The sequence below is a fragment of the Falco peregrinus genome, chromosome 16 (assembly GCF_023634155.1).
Source record: "Falco peregrinus isolate bFalPer1 chromosome 16, bFalPer1.pri, whole genome shotgun sequence".
Lineage (NCBI taxonomy): Eukaryota > Metazoa > Chordata > Aves > Falconiformes > Falconidae > Falco > Falco peregrinus.
The window spans coordinates 1,215,632-1,242,163 of NC_073736.1; the positions used below are offsets into that span (position 1 = coordinate 1,215,632).

At 46.3% G+C, this 26,532-nt stretch overlaps 1 protein-coding gene across 1 annotated transcript in view; it reads left to right on the forward strand.

Moving 5' to 3' along the window:
• The first annotated feature begins 5,269 nt into the window (after window positions 1–5,269).
• IPO9 (importin 9) overlaps window positions 5,270–26,532 on the forward strand; it is a 38,898-nt gene continuing 17,635 nt past the window's right edge. The window contains exons 1-9 of the mRNA XM_055820044.1: window positions 5,270–5,462; window positions 15,207–15,268; window positions 15,926–16,012; window positions 16,985–17,186; window positions 17,623–17,711; window positions 17,992–18,078; window positions 19,804–19,923; window positions 24,621–24,730; window positions 26,309–26,358. Of these exons, the coding sequence (XP_055676019.1) occupies window positions 5,285–5,462; window positions 15,207–15,268; window positions 15,926–16,012; window positions 16,985–17,186; window positions 17,623–17,711; window positions 17,992–18,078; window positions 19,804–19,923; window positions 24,621–24,730; window positions 26,309–26,358 (985 nt within the window). The 5' untranslated portion in view covers window positions 5,270–5,284. The remainder of the gene's footprint in view (window positions 5,463–15,206; window positions 15,269–15,925; window positions 16,013–16,984; window positions 17,187–17,622; window positions 17,712–17,991; window positions 18,079–19,803; window positions 19,924–24,620; window positions 24,731–26,308; window positions 26,359–26,532) is intronic.

Consider the following 26,532-nt stretch of genomic DNA (forward strand, 5'->3'; position numbering starts at 1 on the left):
TGTTCCTGGTCTTAAACTGAAGCCCACAGTGCTCCAGGATTTAGTTCCTGAAGTTTCTAAATTGTTTGAATTGGGCTTTCCAGCACTCTGACCCCCGTCTGCAGGGCAGCCCTTTGGGCCTGGCCCTGGTTTCAGAAGCCAACGCAGGATGAAGGGGCTTCGTGACTCCCAGCACAGGTTGGGGGTGCCTCGGGTCCAGTCACCGAGCACTGCAGAACTGACCACAGGAGGCAGGAAGACTGGAAATGATGGCTGCTGCACTGTGACCCACAGCGGTAGCCAGGTATCCACACAGATCTGCAGCCTTGGATGGATCCCTGCAGAAGGTGGGAAAAGAAATTTTAGGTAGTCATGTCGGCACTTGCCTAAATGAAGGTGTCTGAAGCAGTGCTGGTTTTCTTAACACTCTTCTTACACCACCACGTACCGTCTTTTCTCTACCCGCACCCAGGCAATGCGCACACGGCATTTATTTCCACAGGCAGAAACCACTGCTGGAATTGCGCTATTGGTGTGATCGGTGGTCAGCCCGACTGGCCTCCATCAAAGACAAAAATGTGTGGAACAAAGTGGAGAAAAGAGGGATTTGATACAAACTTCTTGTCTCAAACAGTAATCAAGTCCATCCCTTCCCCAGCACCTTCTGGCTGATGGCCCATGCTGACACCTCTGCGATGGGAAGACGGGCAAGGTATGCTATTGAGGGATTAAAATGGGTTCCAGAGAAAAGGATGTAATTTCTTAGGGACAACACATCAGTCTCTAATATTCTGTATACAGTTGAAATTCAGGTGTACAAACGATTGATTCGGGGAGGGGGAATGTCCCCTTTCCAGCTGTGGAGCCACATGTTTGCGTGTTAAATGGCACCGAGAGGGGAAAACCAGAACTGAAATGTTGTCTGTGCATCGTGGGACTTCAGCAGTCACTTGTTAGCCTGACCCAGGGACGGGAAGGGGAGATGTCTAATTCTGACTAAATACATAGTAACAGTGAATTTTACAGCTTGACGCAAAAGATGCTCTTTGCTCCAGCTGGCCGTGTGTGGAGGACCGTTTATGCGCTAGTGCACTTCAGGGAAAGGGGAATTCCAGCGAGGGACTTCAGCTGCAGGCAGAGCCCTGCCAGGGCAGAGACCGGATCAACAAAGAGAAAAGCAATGATCAGAGTTTCAGCTGCTGTATCTGCAGCAGGAGATGTATCTGTGGGACACAGCTACATGTCACAGGGGATTTAGGAAGGGAAGATCTCCAGAATATACACACAGGCAGCAGCTACCTGGAAGCAACATGAAGGAGCAGAGATGACTCTTCTGTGAGTCTAGAAATGAATGTGCTTTTCCAAGAGAAGAGTTGAGTTTACAGCGTTGAAGAATAGATTTATCCTTTCTTCAGAAGTGAACAAGCCACATATTGAGAGTTCTCCTCTAGGACATAAACATGCCAGACTCTGAAGGCAACAGCCCCACACTGAGAAGAGCATTAATAAAAATAAAAGCTGCGTCTGAAGAGGAGATAAAACAGTCACGCTAGACTAATAGCACACAGGTTCAACACTCAGCTTCTATTCAAGACAGACAAAAAAGGTATCAGTGGGTTCCATAAAAAGATCGTGGGTAGAAGGAACAAATATTTTATGGGGGAAAAAAAAAAAGCAGCATGTGTGATGATGTGATATGCTGCTGGGTCCAAAACTCCCAAGTGCCGAGAGGAGGGTTTGCCAAAAGGCGGTTGAAAAGAAATAGGTGCAGCTTCATGAAGGTACCTTATGTACCTCAGTTTTTCAAGTTCTGAAATGTTTCTTAATCCTACTACTTATGGTAATGTTTTTAAAGGTATTTGGCTGTTTAATCACAATACTGGGCCAGATTTTGTGTGTGTATGTGTGTGTGCTTGCATCCAGATCTATGTGAGCTAGGCATCTAAAATCGTATGAGTATTTTATAAAAGCTAGTAAAAACAGTAGCTCCCTGTCTACAGAACACCTAATTTGCTCAAAGAATATTTCCACACCCAGGGTTTGTTGAGGATAAAACCAGTGTTGAAGAGTATTTGTAGCGTGTTTGGGCTGCTTTGGTGTCTGTTGGGCTTTGGGGGTTTCATGTTTGTGTTGCTGCCTGGAGTTAAATTTTAATCAGGTGGGGACAGGTCAGGCACGTCCCATGTTATGTCCCTGGTAACTTGGGTTGATGCTGTGCCTGTTCCTTGTGCTGGCCCCCATGTCTCTGGGAGGGTTTTTGCTGTTAACACCAGTCCCCTGTCTGCTGCACATCCTTCTGTGGGGTCTTCCTTGGCACAGGTTCACAGGGGAGCTCAAGGGCTTGTGTCCCTCACCTGTGAGTTGAAACATCACAGGAGGAAACAAGGAGTTCATCATAAAATATCTTTTTGTGATGAGAATATAATATTTTGTGGTGACTGAATTTTCTTCCCTAAAGCATGTCAAAAGAAAGATGAATGTCAGAACCCATTTGGCTTTGAGGCAAAATGGATGGCATTTGAAAGACGAGCTCAGAGTCCACTGGCTTTGCAGGAAGCATCTATGCAGAAAATATGTGAAAAGACCATGCAGTGTACAAAACACATGGGAATTCAAACCTGAAAAAGCCTGGCAGATTCAAATAAATGTAACTTCTACAAATACAGAAGGATAAGTTGGAGCATTCAGGGCAGTTGTATGGTCACTTGAGCAAAAAAGTATGTATGGGCCAGACAAGCATTGCTGTGGGATACCTACCCCTCCTCTCCCTAAAGCGCATCCTTGTTTTCTGCGAGATGTTAGGAAGTGCAAAGAAAACAGCTCTGACTTGTGATCATTTTTGTCACTTCTTAACAAATACTTGCACAGATGTGTCTGTTCTGACGTGAGCCAGCCAGCACTGGGTGCCAGCGGGAAGTCTGGTGTGATAGTCCTGGGCCTGTCTCACTGATTTCAGGGTGGTAGGAATTTGCTTGTGTTTTCCACTAAGCCAAAATACTAGAACAGTGCAAAGATGAGCAGATGACCCCCGGCTAGCAAGAGTTACACCCTGTACAAACATATGTTTGTTCCTCCAGCAGAAGCAGTGTTTTGGATTGGGAAGAAGAGAGAAAAGTCATCTTTATATTCACCCTGTAGAGAACCCGGGTGCTCGCCGCGAGCAGGCAGCCCCAAGGGATGGGGGTGTGCGTGCCCTGGCCGTGCTGTCAGGTGCCAAGACCCAGTCTTCGCCTTTGGGTGCAAGCAGCACGGCTGAAGCCTGCTCTCCTGCTCCTCTCCCCGCAAAAATACCAACCTAACTTGGTTGTACCTGCGCCACTGATCGGGAATGACCTCTGCTGTCCCCAGCCTGCTGCCAGGGAGTGTGGCGTGGCTCGGCATGGGCTGTGGGGAGTGCTGGGCATTGCCTGAGCCGTGGCCCTGTTCAGTTCAGGGGGAAAGATCTGCCCCACTTCCCTAACTTTAGCAGAAGAAAATCTAACTTGGTGGTGTGGGTGATGTTTTTATAACTGTCATGGTGGACTGATTTCACTTAACTGCAGCTGTCTGGAGAGCATCTAGTGTAAGCACAGAGGCGCTTCTGGAGAGCCGTTCTTGCCCCCTCACTGCCTGCTTTGGCTGTGAAGTTGCCTTCTGAAGAGCTGTTGCTGCCGCCGGGAGCCCAGGCAGGGCTGGGGTGGGCACAGGATGGGCCCCAGCCACCATCAGGGCTCCCCTGAAAGGGGGAGCTGCGGCCAAGGGGGTTCCTGCCCGGTCAGCAGTTTATCTGTCCGGCCTTGCCTGGCGCAGGGGAAGGGCTGGAGCGAGGCGGGGAGGGGGTGGCTGTGGGACAGGGACAGTGCTGCTGTGCAGTGGGACACTTGCCTCTGAGCTGTGGCTGTAGGGAGCTGAACGCAGCCTGCTGTTTCTGCAATATTTTGAGTTGCTCTTTCTACTTGTAGAGATCTTGAACTTGGGTTGCAAAAGTCACATGCATGATTTATAGGAGCATTTGCTTGCATCACTCTTGACAAGAATGTTTAAAAATATATTGGTGGGAAGGAATGTGACTGGACACGTTATCCCAGAGGAATGGACTCTGAAGAGGCTGGCAAAGCTGGCTTGGAGTAAAACACAATACAGAGAGCGATGAGTGGGTAGGGAAAGGAGCAACACTAGTGCACAAGTGGTGAGGGATGCTTAATTGTTAAATAGCACCATGATGTGAAAACCAAATACTCCTAGTGGTAGCCCATCTATTACTAGGTAATCACTTGATACTCAGGTAGTTGCTTGAGTAGGGACAGGGACCAGGACCAGCTACTACTCAAGTAGCTTTCAAGCAGAAAGTGGCGTGGGCAAGGAGATCGCCCCCCCAGTGCCTGGAAGAAGGACAGGCTTCCTCGGGAAAGAGCAGCTCCTCGCGGCTGGAGGGAGGCTGAAGGCACAAGAGACCTGTCGGGAAGGAGTAAGAAGTGTGTACCGCAGCCGGTGGCACCGCGGGGATGTCCGAGCGCGGCTGCCGTCCGTGCCGCCTCCCGGCTCGGCCCTGGCACCGGCCCATGTTCGCACACAAACCGCTCCGGGGCCGGGGCCGCGCCGCGGGGGGCCGCGGGATCCCGGCAGCGCCGCGGCCGCAGCGGGACCCGCTTACGGGTGCCCCTCGTCGCCGCCCGGGCTGCCCGTGCCAGCGCCGCTTGCTCGCGGCGATCTGTGCAGCCGCCCGCACCGCCCGAGGAACGGCCGTACAAAACGGAGCGGGAAGCGGCGCGGCGCCCCCCGGCGTGCCCGGGGCTGGAGCAGCTGCGCCGCCCGGCCCCCGCCTCACACAGCGTCGCTCGAACGGGAACCGGGAGCCTGAGGCCTCGCTGACCGCCCGGGGCCGCGGGGTCCTGAGCAGCTGCCCGGGAGCGCGGCCCGGCCCGGCCCCGCACAGAACGCGGCAGCGGGGCGGGCAGGACCCAGCCCCCGGCGCCCCCGTGGGGAACCCTCGTGCCCCTCGAAGGCGAAACTGAGCCGGGTCGGCCCAGGCGGCTGCGCCCCGCGGCGGGAGCCCGAGGCCCTCAGCGCTTTCCCCGGGCTCCCACCCACCCCCGGCGCCCGCTGCCGCGGGAACACGCCGGCTGCGAGGCCCCGCCCGGCCCCGCCGCCAGGGTCCCGCCGCGCCGCCGGGGGGCGCTGTGAGCGGCGCGCGGAGCCCCGGCGTCCCCTCTGCCCGGCGGGACGCTCTGCGCCGCTTCCGCGCGTGCGTGCGTGCCGTGCGTTTGGCGCGCGCGGCGGCCCGGAGCCCGCGCGCGGCGGCGGAGCTGGGGGGGGGGGGGGGTCGATGGCGGGCGCGGCGGCGGCGGGCGGCGGCGGGGGGCCGGGGCCCGGGCCCGGGCCGGGGCCGGTGGCGCAGGGGCTGAAGGAGGCGCTGGTGGAGACGCTGACGGGGATCCTGTGCCCGGTGCAGGCGGTGCGCGCCGCCGCCGAGGAGCAGGTGAAGGTGCTGGAGGTGACGGAGGGTGAGTGAGGCCGGGCCGCGCTGAGGGGAGCGGGGCGGGGCCGTCCTCCCCGGTACCGGCGCCTCGTGGCCGCGCCTTGGCCTCGGCCAAACTTGCAGCTGCAGCGCTCGGGCCGGCGGGGAGCAGGCGGCGGCGGCGGGCCCGTGCCCGGCGCCCCCGAGCAGCCCCTGCCCCACCCGGAGGCCGGTGCCGCTCGGCGGGGCCGCCTGGGGCCTGTGGCGGGGCCTCCGGCGGGGCCTCCGAGGCGGGGCGGGCGGGACGGCGGCTGTCGGTGCCGGCGCTGCCCGGGGGGCGCTCGGAGCGCGCTAATGGCAGGACGGGGAGCGGGCGCCGAAGCAGCGACCCCGCTGCGCTGGGCACCTCTCCCGCCTGGGCCGAGGCCCCGGGGCCGGTCGCACGGCGGGCGGGGCGGTCTCCCCGCTGCACGTTGTCTGCGGGCCCTGTCCCGTCGCGGCGGTGGCCCCCTCCGCCTCTGGCCCTGCGAGCCATTGTGCGGGCCCCGGTCCCGCAGGCGGGCAGCCGTGCGTGGCGTGGTTTGGGCTGAGCACGGTCTGGGCACAGCTGTACCCTCATCTTGTGTGAAACCTTTACACCGGTGCTCCGTTCTGTTGTGGAGAGCTACGGAGATGCAGGACAGTGGAGCTGGATGGCAGCTGGCCTACGGCTTTGAAAAAAATACAGCTTACAAGAGCAAGCACCTCAAATTCAAACAATCTCTCTAATTATTCCATTGCTCATCTGGCCTTTTTATGGTGGCCCTAAGCTGGTTTACGCACTTGATGCTTTTCCTGGGTGGAAGCTACCGTTAAAAAACCTATTGATGGTAATGTTTAATTTTACTTCAGCTTAAATTTTATGACCCATCCCAAAGAACTGGAATGTGCGGAAACCACTGGAGGATTTGCAGGTGATGTGCTGTGACGGGAGCTGGGCACTGGAGAATACAGCCCTCAGATGTACCTGTGGCCTGGCAGCTTGATGGGCTGGCTGTTCATGTACCCTCTGGGAAATTTTGCCTTACCTTTGTCTGATTGTGCCATTTGGAAAGTGTTTTGTGAAGTGTTTTAAAGTCTTTCTCTACCTGAACTATAGGTCAGAAATGTTATTGGAGGTTTATAGTAAAGAGAAGGAAGGTGTAACGCCGTGACGGGGTCGAGGATAGTGTTGTGATGAACGCATGTGATGAGACTGGGAATGAGACTGGGGTGATGAGGAGAAGGCAGGTTGTTTGATGAAATGTTTCATGTTGTGTGGTCCCTTAACATGTGCTTGTAACACTCTCAGGTTAAGTCTTCCTTGATGATTACCAGGAAACATGGGTTGCCAGTGCAGCTATTGGAGGTTTTAATGAGTGATTTCCTGGCATTGCGATGGTACAAGTCTGGAAGTCTTTGAGGTTTGTTGACCCATAGAGCCTTTGCCTTGCAAAGCTACCGCGGTCAGCGTGCTCTTCACTGGCAACTTTTTTTTCCCCCGAAACATGAGTTTGTGTGAGATTTCCAGAAGAGAGTATTTTTGAGGGCTCTAGGTGATGGATGTCCGTAAGGTCCCTTTGAGAGCCCAGGAATGCAGCAGAAATATATTTGGTGGATAACGTTAAGGGCAAGAGGAGTGGAGTCATCTATGTTTCTGTTTTTTCACGGTTTTACAAATATCCTAAAGTCACCCAATACTTGTCTGCAGTTGCAGTCCCAGAACAGCGCAGGTCTCTTGCAGGACCTGTACCCATGTCCTGGAGGAGGCTACAGAGCACCCTCTCATGCAGTTTGCAGGTGGTACCAAACTGGAGGGGAAGCAGTTGATGTCCTTGAGGGCAAGGCTGCCACCCAGAGACCCGCTGCCGGAATGGACTGAGAGGAACCTCCCGAAATTCAGCAACAACAGATCGCAAGTTCTGCACCTGAAATAGGAGAACCCACCACAAGGATGTGGTTCAGGCACTGCCTGGCTGGGGAATAGCTTTGTGGCAAAGAGCCTGGAAATCATGGTGGCCGCTGAGCTGGACAGGGCCAGCAGCGTGGCCTGGAGGCCACCTGCATCTGGGCTGCATGAACAGGATCAGAGGCAGTGATCAGCCCTCTCTAGTCAGCACTTGTTAGACCACACTGATAATACTTGTCTGGTCTTGCTCCCAGCCCCCCAGTACAGGAAGGACGGTGACGAGCAGGAGTTCAGCAAAGGGCTGTCAAACCCGCTGGGGAACTGCAGCACTTGACAACATGAGGAGAGCTGGGGCAGAGGGGTTTTCCTGTATGGAGATAAGAGGGGGTTTTGGGTGGATCTGACAGCAGCTTCTGGTAGCTATGAGGAGGTTGTCAAGGTGCTGAGGGAATGGAAGGAAGAGGATAAAGGAAAACAGGAGCAAACTGAAGCAAGAGTTCAGACTGGGTATAAGGAGAATTTTTTTCACTGTGAGGAGAGCCAAGCTTTGGAGCAGGTTGTCTGTAGAAGCTGTGCCGTTTCCATCCTTGAGTATGATCTACCTAGAAAATGCTCTGAGCAACCTGATTTGGTGCTGCTTTGATCGTAGGGGTTGGACTAGAGATGTCCTGAGGTCTCTTTCAGCTGAATTATTCTGTGCTTCTGTGATTCCTCTTCTCTTGTCCTAGTCAAGCAGCATGCGAGGGAGTCTCCTTTCTGTGCTTTCTTAGGTATGGAAAGACTTGCAAAAACCAAGAGGAGGAACTAAAGGAATAGTGTTTGCCAACACTGTATTACTGAGGTAAAGAAATGTAGATCATATGTGTCAGAAGTACTTTAAAGAAACAAAAGATGTGGCAATGTGAAGAAGCTGAAAGTAAAAGTGAGGGCAGTGAAAAAGAGCACAAGTGTTGGCACTTTTAGTGCAAAATAAATGAAGGTAGGGCAAAAAAAAAAAAGGAACCTGCTGAAGACATAAAACTTGCGATGCTTTCGAATGTTGCAGAGGCAGAAAGCATTTCAGAGGTGTTCATAGCCACCAGGTGATGTGATGTGCAAGACACATTAAAGGAGCATAGGGCTGCAGGAAAGCTGAATTCCTTGTGCTGGTGTTGACTTAACTTGCCCCATTGAAGGGCCTCTACAGGAGTCACATGGGAGAATCCATGTCACGTTAAAGCATGAGTAGAAGCACTTTCACTTGCCGGTTTACTTTAGACAGCAAGCGCTACAGGATGGATCTCCCAAGAGTTTTAAAGGGACTCAAACATTACATTACTGTGCTCCAAATTATGCTGTAAAAATTGCCACTTAAGGTCATTTAGGGACCAGATAAATTTAAGTTGGTAAACACAGGACAGCTTTTAGTAAGGGCACTAAGGTGAGGAGTGGAGAGGTGAATGTTGGGGTGGTTACAGGTGAGTTGGCATGGCTTTTGTACTGCCTGTAATAGTTAACGTTATGGCAAGAGTTGGAATGAGTAGAGCAGAGTACATGAGATTGTTGTGGCAGAGTTGATCTGTGTTTAATAGAGGAACTGTTGAAGAAGTCCTGGAACTACCAAAAAGCTTTTAAAAAATTCGCTTACTGAAACTTGTTGAAGAAACTAAACTGCTGTTGACACCTCTTGAATTAATAACTGATTAAAAGCTTGAAGAAAAGAGGTAGCAGTGACTGGTCATGTTTCACACTGCAGGGGGGTAATCTAGGGTCCCACATGAAGCTGGACTGCACAGCACATCTGTAAATGATGTGGAAAAGAGTCAGTAATTGTGTGGCGAAGTTGCTGATAGTGCTGTTCGGTCTGGCCAGAGTGAGAATCGATGGCAAAAATTACAGAATGATTTCACAAGAGTAAGTCGAGTGTGCAAACGGTATGTGTGGGTCAGTGTTGGTCAGCGAAGTAATGCTGGGAGAGGAGGACACAGCCCAGATGATACCTTAAAAAGTAACGGGCTGTCCTCACTATTGTCACTGGGAGAAGAAATCCCATTGTCAGTGTGGAGAGTTTCCCGAAAATACCCATTCACGAAAATACCCATTCACGGCTCTGCCCGTGCTCAGAAAGCCAAATGGACCATTAAGGAGGGAACAGAGAACAAAGCGCGACATAAATTCCTCATGCTTCTGCAGTCTGAGCGCTGCATGCATTACTGGCTTGCTGCTCTCAGGAGGGGTAAAGCAGTGCGGTAAAAAAGCAGCACGGAGACATTCACAGGCGTGTGGAAAAGCTGCTGTTCTCAGAAGGAGCGAATGCATTGACTTTTCTGCCCGTGAAAGACTTAGCAGAATTGGAGGCTCTAAAATCATAAGCAACAGAGAAGGTGAGTGGGAAGTGATCATTTATGACTTCTCATAAAGCTGAGGTGAGGTGAAAATGAGTCTGAAACAAGCAGAAGGAATTAGGTTGTTTCCCCCCCCGTGTGCAAAATGTGGAACTCGTTGCTGTTGGATGTTAGAGGTAGAAATGGTTTAAAAGTGTTTTGACATTCCTGGAGGGGAAAAACCTCCTCACCAACCATTGAACACGGTGGCTGGATACAAACTTGCTTTCAGGCGGTTCCTAATGCCAAGATTTCTCAGGAGGTGTGTTGGGGGAAGTGTTGCTCTGCCCTCACCTTTTTTGTAGGCTGTTTGCAGGTAGGGGTTTGTAATGCAGTTAAGCCCATACAGCAGTTAGCTCTCCCTGGCTGCTGTGGGCTGCCCCGTGCTAGCCCCCGCTCTCTTCCATGCAGGTTTTAGCCAGGTTGAGATGGTTCGGTTTTTTGTGAGGATGTAGTTTGCTCCCTGGAGCAGGTTGATAGTGGATCTGGCTGGTGCTTGTACAAGGGGATGGGCAGAAATGCAGTCAGAGGTGAGCCTCTGGAGCAGGCTGAACTGTCCAGGAGAGGCTCCTGTCTCACTCGATACAGCTGTTCTGGAGGAATATGGGATGTCAGCTTTGGGGTAGGGGATGTGTGGTGGCAGTTTCTTCCTGCCATGTCACCCTTCAACAACTTCCAAACATGTCCCCAGAAACTCAGCTTCTTTCCTGCTTCTGCATCTTCTGTCTGCTGAGAAAGTGTAGGAATAGGCACCACCTGACAGCTTGGGGATGGGAGATGTGTTATTGTCAGCTTCCAGAAAGGTGGAAGTTCACCTGGTGACCTTTGTTGTCTCTAGGTTTTAATGGAACATAAATAAAAGCGTTGCCTGGACTGTTCAGGGAGAAGGTGGGGGAAATGAGGGCTCCAGGCTGTGGAGTGGTGCTGCTGTCTGTGTGTCTAACTTGGCTTGACTCCACCGTTAACTTGTTCCCAGTGAAATGGGAATGGTGTTTCCATTCCCCCTTTATTTAGTCTGTCCAGGTAACATCATACACCATCTCTGACGGTATATGTGTGCGCACTACGGCTGATGTCATTATGACAACTTGAGGATAATTCTGTAATGTGCAAAAATAATCTCTTGCTCTAGGTCTTCCTGTATTGGAGAACAGGTATGGAGGCCAAGCCATCTGCAGGAATGTCAGAGCAAGGACAGTGTCGCTCTGCAGGAGGTGCACGTCCACCAGAAGGGATCACACTTTGACCCTATGAAGAGGAGCAGTGTCTGTAACGGAGTCCTAAATTATGCTGATAAGGAGATTTAATGCCAACTTCTTATACAGCTGAAAAATACTGCTACCAGCTTTCCTGGTTAGATAACGGGTTTGATGGTGATGGTGTTAAGTCTCTGAGCTATCAGATCCTGTGCTCTGGAAGTGTGGTGGTCACTCCAGGCTCCAGGCTGCAGAATTGCTTTTTTTTTGCCTGTCTACATTACCTGTTTGTTTGCCATTTTTGCAGGTAGAAAAGGCATTTATAAGGCTGTCTTCAGCGTGGCTTGTGTTGTGATATCCTGTGTATGGAAAGGCATCTTCAGCTCAGTCCCTTGTGCGGTTTGTTGCCAGAAGCCAAGATATGCAGGTGGCTCTGAAGACGGTGCTGACCTTAGCAAATTGATTCATGTCAGCCTGGGCACTCTGACCCTCTTTAAAGTTTCTTGTCCATCTTGTTTGAGACTAGTCCCAATGCTTTGATTGGAATGTCATCTCAGTTTTGAATATTGGCTTTACAGGTCTTGTAATTGTTCTTTAAGTATCTTTCAGAGTAGGTGGCTCCGCACATTTAGATCAATGGTTTAAAACTCCACTGAATCTCTGATGATATTTGCATGATACAGCTTGCTGTCCATTTGTATCAGGAGAGCAGCTATAGGTACAATGATAGCATGAAACTCGTAGCATCACTTGTGCTTCACCAGTTCAGCGTGCTTTTGCTGATGGTCGGCTCCTTCCCAACATAAGTGTGTTAATGCATATGGCTTTGAGAGTAATTTCTGTATTGCATTGGGTACCTCCTTGAATACATGATTTTGTGCCATAAAACCAGAGTATTGTGTGGAAGAAGGGATTCTGGAGACTTGACTGTAACACGTGGTTGTATGGTGGTCTCTTGGCTGTAACTTGAATCGTGGTAGAGTGGATGATGGGCAGAACTGGGTGGAAATCTGTGTATGGATAAACTGAGCTGGATTTGTAACAGAAGTTAACATTTTAATATTAAACTGAATTTTTAACAGGGAAATTGAAACAATCTGACTTTCAGGAAGAAGGGTTATTCACAGCAGTAAATGCCATTATTTGCACTGTGAAATGCTGCAGACACGCTGAGTGTAGTGCGAAGTTGTGAAAAAGACATTTCAAGTGAGATGCCTAAAGCCATCGCAGATGCTGGAGAGAAGTGGCCTTAATCTTTCTGTCCTTTACTGAGAAAATACAAAAATACAGTTGTAGTTTTCAGGGGTGTCCTGAAGAAGAGAGAGCTTTTGGAGTAGTTGTTGAGCATCATGATGGATGCTGAAGAAGTTCCTCAAAGAAGCACGTTTGTAGCATGTAAAAACTATGGCTGGGCTTCAGGTACTTGCTTGGCATTTCTCCCTAGTCTGTCTGCAGATGCTCTCCATGTTCTGCACTGGTCTGACCCCATGACTGACCCTACTTTGAGCAGGAGGTTGGACAGGATGACCTCCCGAGGTCCCTTTCAACCCAAATTACTTTATGGTTATGTTATTGAAAACCAGTCCTGTGGAAAACATTGCCTGCGTAGCTGAAGACTGATGCACAAGGAGTGGGCAGATGTTGGGTGAAGGGAGTGGTCTGTTTCTGACGCTGCTGCGGTTGTGAGGTCTGGTCTCTGCAAACTGTATGATGTTTTAGTTTGGAGTGTTGGTGCCCATGGTGCAGTGGATTCACCTGGGTTGGCTGCAGCAACTACCAGGGCCTCTGCTGCTGCCTGTCTCTGTTGGCAGCAGAGGCAACTCCAAGGGACCTGTAGCAGCTCCCGAACGAGCTCTGTGTGGACGTGCTGAGCTGGACTTGGTCAGTGCTGACCCACTTCAGCAAGGCAGGATGTGAACTGCAGTGATTCAGTAGAAAGTCCTGTTCATTTGTTTCTCCTTGCTTGCTTAATACTGTTTGGTTTGGTTTGGTCTCACTTAATTTCTCCAAAAAGCTGGAGATGAAGAGGTTGCATGAACTGGTTGTGTGGTAGATGGAGCTTGTTTGTGAAGGAGGAGAGTTGGATTTCGCTAATATTGAGGTTAATGGAGGAGAAGCAGAGCTGGGAGGAAAAGTGTTTGCTAAGTGTTCCCTATGCCAGCCCCTTCATTAAAAGTTTCTAATCTTTTGGTTTTACAGACTTCTATCTTGGGAGGAAGACTTGGTGCTTCTGATATCTCAAATCTACAAAATATAAGTGGAAGAAACACCAAGGGATGCGTTTTAACTGCAGTTATCCATGATAAAGACACAAAGTTCCTAGCCAACTGGGAAAAAACCAATAATAAACCAATTCTTTGAGAATAGAGGAGCCAATGTAATTTCAGTCCCCAGAAAGATTTTTGGACCAGGTCATTAAACAGCTCGCCAGTGTCTGCAACGTAACAGGATAAATAGGTGCTATGCAGCAAATGCTGTTTTATATGATCTTTTCTTGATAAATCCATGTAATTTTTCTTTGATGGGAGAGCTGGCTTATTGCTTAAACAAGCAAGCGCTGTGCGTGAATGATGTGAGTTCAGTGGGGTTCCTGATATGATTTTGCCACAACGGTTATTTATCAGTTAAGAGATGCAGTTTTGTAATATTTTTAAGATACACAGTTGGCTGAAAGCCTGTGTGTAGAGTAGTTATCAGTGGGTTATTGTCAAACCCAAGGGGCTTTTAAGACAGCTCTTGGTCGCTGCAGTAGTGAGTATGCCTGTAGTTACCAACAGTGGCGCCGCAGTCTGCTTGGGAAGCAGAATTAAAAAGATGTTGGAAAACTGGAGAGATGGCCTAAAATCAGAAACAAAATATTGTAAATCAAGTGCAGAGTACCATATGTAAAGGGAAAAAATCAAATGCAGATATGCAAAGAGATGTAAAGATGGCAAAATAGTCATGTTAGTGAGTTACAACTATGTGAAACCATTGCATTTATTCTGGCTTCTTAGTTCATACACACCCTTTAAAAATGTGGCTGTAATGCAATGCCATACTCAAGTCTGGAATATTGCAGACAGATAGAAGAATAATTACTGCTACTAGTTAAGAGGAGTATTATGTTAAGAACTCCAAATGAGGCTCCCTGCTTTTGCAGCTAGGATAAGAGGGGTTTTTTCTCCTTTTTTAAGGAGATCTATGATGAAAGGTTGAAAGAGCATGTTCAGTGTAAGCATGGAAAAGTGAGAGGCAATTCTCTCCCAACACAGAAAAGCCTTTACAAGTGAGGTGGATGTTAGGAGAAACTCAGATAACTGCATTTGTGAAGCACTCAAAAATGCTGCTAAGGAGAGTTGCAGAACTCCTTTGAGAAGAATTTTCTGTACATTTTTGTTGGGGATGCTGTCAGCACGTTTAACCTATCCACAGTAGTCAGGTTGTGCTAAAGGGACCTCAGGGCATACCTTCTGCTCCACAGTTTCTAGAACTAAAATCTTAAACATTTCTTAAGAAGACTAGTGACATTAAATTAAATGTTTAGTCCAGTTGTCAGCTACCCGGAACTTAAAGTTGCAGTTTTAAGCTCATGTATCATGGCATATGGATTTACCATACTAGAACAGCTGCTCTTCCTGCTTTTTATTTCCTGTGCTCAGTCATGAACAGAACTGTTACAAGCATTTGAATTTTGCCTTTGTTACAGAGCTTGTTTGGCAATTGAAAGAAGCTCTTGCTTTTTCTGGACAAATTTCTGGCTGGAGAATGTCCCACAGCCTGAACGATTGTACAGGCAGTTCCTGGTGTCAGTGTGCTTGGGCAGGGTTTGCTCGGGAAGGCGCTTGGTTCGTTCTCAGCTGTCTGAGGGTGTGATTTGGGACAGCTGAAGTGATCTTCCCAAAGCACTCTCTGGATGAACCCGGCTTGTCCGAAAAGGGACTGCTCGCTGATGGTCTTACTCCATCCTAGATCTTATCCATGCATCCTTCATGTAGGAGCTTGACTAATGATGTTACATTGTAGATATGATTTTATTTTAATTTGGTTTAAGTTGCAAATAATTTGCTTGTTACCAGCCTGCACTGCGAAACTTTTTGCCTGCAAGAGAAAGGAATAAGCTGAAAAAATAAATGAAGTTTGTGCAGAGAGCATAGGGGAGAGTTAATGCTCATGATTCATTTGAGTAGCTACACTATGGAATTGTGTTCTTCCCACATATGAGTCATTCAATTGGTATGATGTCTTTCTCCAAAAATCTTGATGAATTTTGCTGTGTGGGAATAGAAGTTATGATACTAACAATTTTTTTTCTTTTCTTTCAGAATTTGGTGTTCATTTAGCAGAACTGACTGTAGATCCCCAGGGAGCTTTGGCCATCCGTCAGGTGAGTTTACCTGGAACTGCAGAAAAAATTTGGGTGGTATTTTCCTTGGTATTTAAAATATTCTCTCATGTTTCTAGGTGAAAAATTTGAGGTAGTTTTCTATTACTGCTTCTCTAGAAGAGCTTTACATCTCTCTAGAGTTGTTACTTTCTTTATCAACACTATTCAAGTGTTAACCTTCATTATAAATAGAGCTTTTTTTGGACTTAATAAGCCTGGTGCTGAGACACTACTGTACTGGGAACGGGCACGACTTATTACGTGGATGGTAGGCATCAGCAAGCTGAAGTGTGGCTTCTTTGCAGCAGCTTTTGCTGTAGGTGTTTTCCTCCTTGAAAAGCAAGTTTAGGTTCAGTATTTCTTTAGTTAACTTGTGGCCTGTATCTTGGGCCTTTGTAGAGGTGAGTAAATGAAGCTGACCCGCCTTGGGTCAGTGTTGTACAGGCCATCATTGCTCAGTGAACAGTCATCAGTTCATCTTTCTACTGTGGTAGCTTTTTTCTGTCTGTTTCACAAAGATTTTTTGTGTTTTTGGCAAGCCCTGTTGCCTCCCTAAAAGCAGCGTGGTGGGACAAGGGGCTGAGCAAATGGGTCAGGGGTGACGCTTGCCATGGTTGCAAGATTTGTTGGTGATTCTTGACCTCTCTTCTAATGCAGCTAGCATCTGTCATTTTGAAACAGTATGTGGAAACTCACTGGTGTTCTCAGTCAGAAAAGTTTAGACCTCCCGAGACCACAGAAAGGGTAAGATTTGGTTTCATGTTGTCTACTTTGAGACACTTTATCCATCAAGAATATTGATTTTGTAGGTGGTTTAAAAAGTGCCAGTGCACTTGTGTATTTGAGGATTAATGGCTTCAGTTAAGGTTTTCTGACATTTTCCACTTTGAAAATCTGTTTTCAGTTGCTTAAAACAACACTAGACTTGGGAAGCTTGGGCTAATTTCTGTAGGAAAAAGTCAGCTGTAATGTTTCTGCTGCTCTAAAAGCAAGACTAGAAGGAAATTGCTTTGTAAGTTTTACAAATACTGATTCTGGCAGTCCTTTTTCAGAGATTTGCCAAAACTTGTGGGTTTTGGTTTGGGACTTAGAGACTATTTTCCCGTGACAAATTTCAGTTTAAAGGTCTGCTGGGTTTCATTAAAAACCTGTTCAGTAGGAGTATCTAACAGCTAAAATGGCCAGAGATTCTAGCCCTTTACTGCTTTGACTGGACTCTCTCTTGCATCTAAGGTATGATTCATCCCATTCAGAGATAATTGCTTGAAATAAATCTTGTGAATTATGCCCCAGAAGTGCTGTCTTTTTTTCCTGTCCCTTCAGGGTTGGGTGACTAGTTCTTGTTTACTAAAATCTTCCAAAGTAAGCAAACATAGTCCCTGACACTGGAGCTGGGATTTATCTCTGCTAACTCTGGATGTCTTCCATGTAGCTATCTACATCCTGTCTAGTTGCAGCTGTGGGCTATTTACTGTATGCTTGACCAAGTGCTCTGTGTGAGAAGAATGCTATGTTAAAACACACCATGCACTTTTCTGTAAAAAAAATTATGGGGTGTAGTGTGCAAGTTTTGTTGTCTCGAGTGGTTTTGTAAAACCAAAGTTGAATCAATATCAATACCTATGACAATCAAAAGTCATAGGTATAAATTATTTTTTTTATTAAATTGTTTTATGACTGGGGATCTGTTTTGCTAAATAATGTTATTCTCTACAGGCAAAAGTTGCTATTAGGGAGCTCCTGCCCAATGGGCTGAGAGAATCCATCAGCAAAGTGCGCTCGAGTGTCGCTTATGCAGTTTCAGCAATAGCCCATTGGGACTGGCCTGAAGCCTGGCCTGAGCTTTTCAATCTCTTGATGGAGATGCTGGTTAGTGGAGATGTGAATGCAGTGCATGGAGCCATGAGAGTGCTTACAGGTACGTGTATGCGAGAGCTTTGGCCAGGCTCATGTGGGAAGTGGTTTGAGCTTTTCCTTATGCTAGTATTCTGTCATTTTTCACTCCAAATCAAAGAATTTTCTGCTTCTCTTCTCCGGGGCGTGATGCTTGTTGGTCACTGTTGAATTGCGTGTTCATTATATGTCGTGAAAGCTGAGGAAGAATGTGTGTGCTACAAGTTATAGCTCAGGAGGAACTTTGATTGTAACACCGTGCTTTCCAGATACCTGCAATTTTTAGTGTGATATTTTTCTGCTTGCCTTCAAGGATTGCCATGGGTAGGCCAGATGACACTGGTGTAAAGTACAAATCAACAGGTTTCCAGTATGCTTAGTGTTTCCCAAAGATTCTGTTGTTGCTGTTGCCTATGAATTTGTTTTCTTATAAGAACTTCCCTTCTGTTTCCATTTTGTAGAATTTACACGGGAAGTGACAGACACACAGATGCCACTCGTTGCTCCTGTTATTCTTCCAGAGATGTACAAAATTTTCACAATGGCAGAGGTACAATCTTCACTACTAAGATGGTACTGGATGGTATTGGTGGGGTTGTTTCTTGGAGCAGAGAAGCTCCAGATTTAATGCTTAAGCTGTACTGTAATATGAGTTAGACTTAATGAATTTTCTTGATGGTGTGATAGTTGATGGCAGCTAATGTTTCAACAAAAATGTTGAAGCCAATGATAAAATGAGAGAATCAAGTTAAAGGAAAAAATAAATGCAATTAAAAGAAAACTAAAGGAAATATCTGTGTCCCTGATCTATTATTTAAATTTTTTTCTAGGTGTATGGTATCCGCACAAGGTCACGTGCAGTGGAGATATTTACCACATGTGCCCACATGATCTGTAACATGGAGGAACTGGAAAAGGCAAGAGTTTAACCTACCATACAAAATATATTGAATTCAAACTGCATGAGGTTCTAAACATTGATATGAAAACAAAACATTGGAGAATTACATACTCTTGTCAGCTGTAATTCTGGGGAAGAGGGATTAATTTAATACATGTAAAGTGGCCAGCTCCCCCCTCTACGTGCATGCCTTGATACTGGGACTTAGTTTCCATAATTAAGTTTAACTTGTGACGTATCAGCACACGTGCTCATAACAGCTCAGAGAAAGGGCAGTCAGCATGGGGGGTATCATCCCTTTGTCTGGAGATCCCTGTTGTAGCTTCCAGTCTCCAGGTGAACCTGGATAAATTGCCTGTGTGTCCTGATAAACTGCCAGGCCTTGGCCATCTGGGTTATGATGTGCAGTTTTCTGGCCCTTGGGCAAGGCGTTGGGTTACAAGCTCCTGGAACTTCATCAGTTGCTTTAGCACGCATCTTAACCTTTTGTTCTGAAACGAGTGGTGGAAACCAAACCAAATTTTTGAAAGAGTAGCTGTTAAGAAAAAAATGCTATGCAGTTAAGCAGCTTAATACAGGAGTCTCCTGTCTGGCTCTGGGCACATCTGCATTTTACATGGCCTTTGACAAGTGGGTTTCCCACCACTTCCCAGGCAATAAATTGGTTTTTTAAAACTTTTGGGAGGTGAGGACAGGAAAGGGTGACTCTCAGTCTAGTGGCTGGTTGTTGCTGAGTGGCTATAGCTTTTGCTTCCTCCCTGTTTGCACAGGCAGCGATTCAGCGCAGGTTTTTGGGAAGTTCTGATAATTACAGCATATCTGTACTGCACTGACAAGGATACTTATGCAATATACCATGCAGCTATACCTGTATCCAAAGTATAGTAGTAGCTCCCCACTGTCTTATTCTGGAGAAGGGCTGAAAGTATCCTTTATATTGCATATGAAACATTTTCTTATTGAAATTTGACTTTTTTTTAAAAAAAGCAATCTTTTTATAAATTGCTAAGGTGATATTTTGTAGTTGGCTTAAACATACAATTTTGCTGTCTTAGCTATGGAGTTATGAGGGATATTTTCAATCAAATTATTTTTGTCCAATATTACTTGCTGTGCCAAACGCCGCTTATGGAGTGCTTTGACATCTGGAAAAATACTTGCTGCATTTTCTGAGGTAGAATCATCATGGTAATCTTCAGGCCAGCTGTTGATACTCAGCTCACAAAGAGCTTGCTTGGTTTGGGGTAGTGTGGCTCAGGAGGAGATAAATGCCATCCGCAGGGTTCAATGTAATTGCTCATGTGCGATGTAGTCACCCCAGATTTCTTTAATAGCTTGAGGCGGGGGGTGGTGATGGGGTGCAGGGCATGATTCATCTAATCAAATGAAAGTGCCTCTTTAGGAGGATGTGCTCCTGAGACTCTCTGAACTGGATTGTCTGGATCTCTTTTTAGAGTCTGAAGTGATTAGCTTAGATGTAGGTGTGTGTTTTGTAGCAGTCTGTGCTGTGCAGTTTTGAAAGGTGAGATTCAACTGAGCTTAGTTTCCAACATGAGGAGAGGGCCAAAGTGATGTCTGAAACAAGTATTTCATGTGACTTTGCAATGTTCTGCAGTTGCCTTAAGTCCCTCTTGGGTTTTGTAGCAGAAAAGTGCAATTTCCACTGCTTCTCATGCTTTACTTGTTCGATGTGGGGGTTCTGTATCTAGTTTTCACCTGTGTTTGCATTTATTATAACTAGGGTGCGGCCAAAGTCCTGATTTTTCCGGTGGTGCAGCAGTTCACTGAGGCCTTTGTTCAGGCCCTGCAAATGCCTGATGGACCTACATCAGACAGCGGGTTTAAGATGGAAGTATTAAAGGTAAGTCACTCCAGACTGATCAGATGAAGAATTGAATACCAATAAGACTGTCAGATGTGCTGGAAAGCAGAGAAGCATGAGTGCATGTCACCTCTGCTAGTATTGCTCATGGTATCAATAATGAAGTGTTTTGTCTCACAGTACCATGCAACATTGAAATAAATAGGTCTGCCTGTACTGAAGGTGTCTGTGATGAGATCCATAGGCATCTGTCCATAAAAAGATCCATAGGGATCGATCTATTGGACAGCCTGTCTTTGTCATTTGCTGATCTAAGACATCTTGTTGGAACACCATACTCTGTAGTTAAATATCTCTTTTCTAAAGATGCTGCAGAATTCTGCTGCAATGAAGTTTTAAAAATATACTATGTGCACGTGCTTTTCTAGAACTTGCCTCTCCTTTAATGATTATCTCTGCAAAAGAGAGAAAGTCTTTGCATTCTTCTGGTTTGCTGGAGAAAGATCGGATTGCAGAGTGCTGTGTACATGTAGCTTGGTGCGTGGGGAGAAGGGTGCCAGTGTAGGTGTGGAGAGCCCTTCAACAGCTGGGAAAGCACTGGAGTTCTAGGGTGCGCTGCCTGCAACATAGGAGAGAAAAGAGCTCAAAAACATAAGCTGCAGAATCAAATCCAGATCTTCCATTTGCTTAGCCCAGCCAAGACTTGGCTCACAGTGTACAGCTTTCTGAAGATGCATGGCAGAGACGCATTCAGCCACATTCCCTGAAGAAAATAATGAAGAAGAGTTATTGAAAACAAGCATCAAAAGTTTTTTGTAAACCAGCTTTGCGCTGAAGCATGAAAATGAGTGCTGGGAGGGTGCTATCATATTATACAAACTAGAAACTGCCGAGTTCTGTGTTGTAGAACTTGTTTTCTTAGTCCTGTTCAAGGCAGCAGTACCCTGGTTATGGCATCCTGTCACTTCTCCGTAAGAGGTTACAGGTATTGTACACCTGTATTGAAACACCAGGAGGTTATTTTTTGCTGTGCAGCATCAAATGGAAGGGAGTTTGGGGCAGAACGTTGGCAAGTTTTCTTGAGAGAGAATCTCTTGTGGGGTTATTTTTTTTCCTTTTTATTGGCTGTGCTGCAATTCCTGGGGCAGTAACATACAGGAGCACTGACATGAAGGGAATACTCTGCAGGGTGTAATTTTGATTTGAACAGGCTGCCCCTCAGGTATGTTTGGATCTTTGATTCCAGATACATACATTCAGATCTTTAATGAGTAGAAATAGTTTTCAGCCTACACAGAAAGCAGTTGTAATATAGTTTCACTCTAACCATAGACCAGTTCTGTTCTTGTTACATTCATACGTTCTGCAGCCTTTTTTATTTATGTAACAGTGCTTACTGGAATTGGAGCTATTTGTACTTGTATGTCTGCATTGATACGCAGCAGTAGTCTCTTAAAAAGATGTGATGGACTGCGAAGGTATTTGAGATGTCATCATGTTCTTGCTCTGTTCCTTAATTGTGTGTGGGCATCTGCTTTTGGCCACTGCTAGGTGGGTGCAATACAAGAGAGGATTTCAGTCTGAATGCGCTATTGTATGTTGGGTGGCACTGATGGCAGCAGAAAATCAGTCAGTTCAGGAGATCTGTTGCTGACAAGTGGTTTGTAGGAGGCTTTTTGTGAAGGGATGAGTATTCTGGCTGTTGGCTCAGGGCAGTTCATGATTTTGTTGCTTAAGGTTTCTAAGCTGATGATACCAGTTTTGTAAGGGAGGAAGGATTCAGGTGAAAGACTTACAAATTGCTTTCAATTCCAGAAAAGTGGATTTTATAGTCATTGTAATGCAGAAGTAAGAGACCTCAAGGGATTAGTTAAGCCAGCTCTACAGATGAGATCATTACAGGAACCCCTTGAAGTGCTGATGCAATGGAGGAGGAAATTGAGCCTTTTTTTATAGTACATATTCAACCAGATGCAAACTCAATCCTGTCTTTTTTTTTTTTTCTTAATGAAGTGCTGTGCAGCAAATGACAGAAAGATTTCCCCCTCCCCCTGACTCTTGAGAGCTTTGTACTCCAAGGTTTGTGGAGTTCTCTGGAAATCTGAGGCAGCTTTGACCTGAAATGTCTTGTTTTCCATCTAAGAACATTATGCAGGACAGTGTCAAAAGCTTTAACAAGTAATACTGAAGCATACACATCTGTCTGATCCACTAGGACCGTTATCCTGTTTAAGAAAGTAAGTAGGTTGGATCGCATCATGGCGAGCCACTGATTGTTAATTTGTCCCCAATCTTTCCTGGTTTAGAGTTTAAATTACAAGTTTAGAAGCACTTGCTCAGCAGGAAAGTTAGTGCCTTTAACCCTTGGAGGACAGTGTGGAGGTTTGGCCACAACAAATATGTTTTCAACTGAGGACTAGAATGAAATACCAGTGGTGTAATTTATGGTTTTGTTGTTTGATGGTTTAGCATGAATCAAATTGGTATCCCTGAGGATGAATGAGCTGCAACTAAATGATTCTTGAATCCTAATTCCAGTGTTGTTGAACATGCCGCTATTGATTGTTTTGAGAGAAACAGTGTGATTAAACATGACAAGTAACAGAGATAAGGCAAACTTGATAGCAAGGGAATACAAATATGATATACTTAGTGTGCAGTAATTATATCAAGAGCACCAATTAACCAACAGTCTAAAGTGTCTTACTACCTTGATGTAGTGCTTCTTTGCTTACACTTAAAATCTGTTCTTTCAACACCTGTATATTAGGTGGGTCAGTGAAGTTACGCTTATATTTTTTTCTGCTGTTGGAACAAATAATTAGTTATGAAAAATAATCATACCCTCTTTGTTCTCGGATGATGATAGCCGTGTTTTGGCAAATTTCCTAAGTTTATGAGCAAAGTACATAACCTGCACCTGCTGTACTCTTACTGAGCATTTAGCTCTAGTGTGCTTTTCTGCTGCTGGCTAGAATACATTGTAAGCTTTTTATCCACAAATTTGGGGATTCCTTCTCCATCTAAAAGCACAAGTATGAGGTGAAAGAAGAAGAAGGTTTACTACAGAGTGACTGTAAGGAGCTGCTGAGCATTTAGTCAAGATGTGGATGGATGTTTGCTTGCAGAATAGCTGGAAGGGGTTCAGGAGCTGTTGTGTTGCTTCCCCAGCGGTGATTTTGGTGGGTCTGTGTGGTGAGTCAGGCTACAGGTGTGGGTGCCGTCAGTTATTGCCTGGCTTGGCCATTAAAAGTCCTGCTTGGGGAGCAGCTTGACTTTGCTCTGAAGAGGTGGATAAGGATTTTCTATGGGAATTTACATGCTGGTGGAGCAGTACATGGGGACTGGCAGAGGAGGAGATCTGTGAAGTAATTCTTTTAGCTCAAACAAGCAGTGGGAATTGGCAGAATGAGAGGACAGGGGTTGAAGTACAACATTTGACAGGAGAGAGTGCTCTTTTTTTAATGACTTGCTCTGCAGGAAAGTGGTGAACTTGCAAATGCAGTCTTCTGTTGTTAGAACTGCAGAGCTATTGAATTGAAGAACTTTTACCCACTCCAGCAATGCTTCCTGCAAGATTTTCTTGGCACATAGCTTAGAAAAACTTGCATAGGGTTCATAAGCAGTGGCATATGGAACAAGTCCCTTTAGATGCTACTGTGGCTATAGTCAGGATGTTGAGTTTGCAGCAGTCCTGCAGAATCAGGTTCAGATCCTCTGCCAGCACTTGCATAAACTTGCCAGAGGCTTCAACAGGTCTTTTCTGTAATGCTTCTAGCACCTACCTGACTCATTCTCAAACTTAAGTACCTGGATTATCTCTGGCTGCCTGTTCATCTCTAATACTGCTACTAAAATGCTGAGGTTTTTTTCTGAAAGGTGAATTTTTTTATTTCTATTAATGTATCCAGTGCTACAAACAAACTGGACAAAGTGTTTTGTATTGGCTAAGAAGAAACAAACTGATATCCATATGTCTCGTAGCAGCCACCAGTCAGGCAGTTTGTGAGGGGCTCTTCTGTATCCAAAAAAAGATAACTGGAGCTGTGCCCCTGCATGAGGAGACAGTGTCTGTTCAGTGGGGTGAGAGTTCTTTGACTCCTGGAGGCTCCCAAAAGCTTTTTGGCAAGCATCAGTGAAAGGGCTCCCCTAAATCAGGGTGATCAACTTCATGAAACTCCAGGCATAATCTCCTGTAGACCTGCTCCCAAAACAGCCCCTCTGTTGGACTGGCACAGCTGCCTCTGTCTGCAGCTGAAATGGGTGAGAGAATTGATCTGAGTGGGTGTTTTCTACTGCAGCTATTTCCTGGATGTGCGGACAGATGTGTTGCTTGCATGTGTAGAAGTGTGGGAAATAGGCTGTGGTCTGATTTTACTTGATATTAGAGTTTTCTGGGACACGATAGCTCCCAGGTGGTAATCGTATGCAGGCAGTGCTGTACTTCTGATTGGAGACTGTACCTCACCACCCAAATATTGCATTGTCTCCATTTCCAGAGTTGTACCTGTTGCCTTATCCCTTTGCTCCCCTGCAAAATAGCAGATATGGGGAGAGGTCTGTTTGTCAGTCTGTGCAGGAGAGGGGACCACCTGGTCAGGAGTGAGAAGAGGAGACCTTTGTGGCAGGAAGACACTGCGTTATCTCAATTGTTAATGAAACAGTGCCCATGATTTGAGTGTTTGTTGATGGTTTTCCCCAGTTATGCTCCTGATTGATAATCCTTTTTGTTGCAGGCTGTGACAGCACTTGTGAAAAACTATCCGAAGCACATGATTTCGTCAATGCAGCAGATCCTGCCCATTGTCTGGAACACCCTTACAGAAAGTGCCGCCTTATATCCTCTGTAGTGAATGGTTTTAACTCAAATAGAACAAGACAAACTGTTTCTCATACACAACAATGACCTGAACACAGCTGAAGAGTGTGGTAGCTGGAGTAGTCTGCCATGACAGAACACAGGCATCTGCTGTGTAGATGTACCGGATATTTCTGTTACTTCAGTAGGCTCCATTAAGTTTCTCTTAGCTTAAAAGTCATATATGATATATTATGTGAGTGCCCATGTTACACTGGCTGCAGGGTTGTGGCTGATCTCTGTGCTGTTTCTGGCACTCTTCAGTGAAGATTGTCTTCTTAAAAAGATGTCTAGTTGCAATGTAAAGACTTCAGGCAAAGCAGAATCTACAGTAGCCCTTGCTACAGCAGTACTAATGTCTGGTTACGCTTGCTGCTAAGGTTGAAGTTGGTTTGCCTTTGGAATTTTATAACAGTCATTGCTTCACTGCACAATCAGGCACATTAGAGGTGTTCTGTTGGTAGTTTTCCCAGTAAGTGCAAACTGATAAGTCAAACCTTTCCATGTTGTTAATTCCAGAGTTGCTTTTTTAGCCTTTTATAATGAGACTGTAATTGTAGAATACTGGGCCTTCTTGTAGCTTTTTCTGAATTTTTGATATAAACACCAGAATTGGACACTGTATTGTGATAATAGTGTAAGGGGTGACTGAGCTTTTCCTTTGTGATTCAATAAGAAAGACTGTTCTGGAGATCATAGATCTGGACCTTTTTATATCAAAGCTGCTTGCATATTTTGTTTGTGTTCTGTGTTTCAGAATCCTGCTGCATACTGGGTGATAGGCTCTTGTAGAGTCAAAATGGGCAAGGACACCATAAAAGTAGCCATAGTGCTGGAGCAAGTAGGGGCTGTCTGGTTTTGTTTGACTTTTTTTAGACACCCATTAAAATACAAGTTGCTGTTTGTTAAATTTTTGATGGTGCATTTCCCCCTTTTCTGTCCTGATTCCCACTGCAGTCCTGCTGGCATCTGAGCTGACCAAAATAGTTTGTTGTTTGCAAAAGGGGAGAGTCTTGTCCTTCCTTCCCTTGTGTTTGCTCTGGCACTTGTTGGACTTAAAATTTACCATCCCCAAAGAAATGTCCTTCCTCTCCACCCCCAGGGTAGTTCTCTGTCACGTCCCAGGGCTGGAGGCTCGTGGGGAGGCCTGACGGGGAGCAGGGACAGCTTAGGGAGCTTGTGGAGCTTGGGGTGGCTCCTCACCCTTCAGTAGCAGTGAAGCGTTGGCTGGCTCAGAGTGAGTCTGAGTGATTCCATTCTTACAGAATTTTAACATAAATGAAGTTTTGGGTTACCTGGGTGGATTTGGTTTAAGGTAATCAAATGATCTGAAGGATGTGCTGAAGTGATGTGGAAGTGGTCTTTGCAGCCAGGCAGTGCACAAAGCCAGGAGCTTCTGGGGTTTGTCCTCTCAGAAACACAGGACTGTGCATAAAGTCAAAGATTTTTTTTAAAAAAGAAAACTTCCATAGTTATCAGGAATTTTAAGACGAACAGATTAGTTCCTAAATAGATTTAGTTTTTCAGAAACACGCAAATTTACTTAACTCCATCCACTTATGTGAGAACAGAAGTAAATTACACAGAGGAGGTGGAGGACCCTGTGGATTCTGATGGTAAGAACTTGTTAAACGGCACTTCTGCCTTCTCTTTTGAGAATGTTATTGTTGTCAAAACAGTGACTGAAACACGGTAGGAGATTGTGCTTAAAGGTACATTTCTGGTGTTAGACCAATGTCCCATCAGTTCTTTGCAAGCTACATGTGATTGTGATCGATGCAGCAACGTAA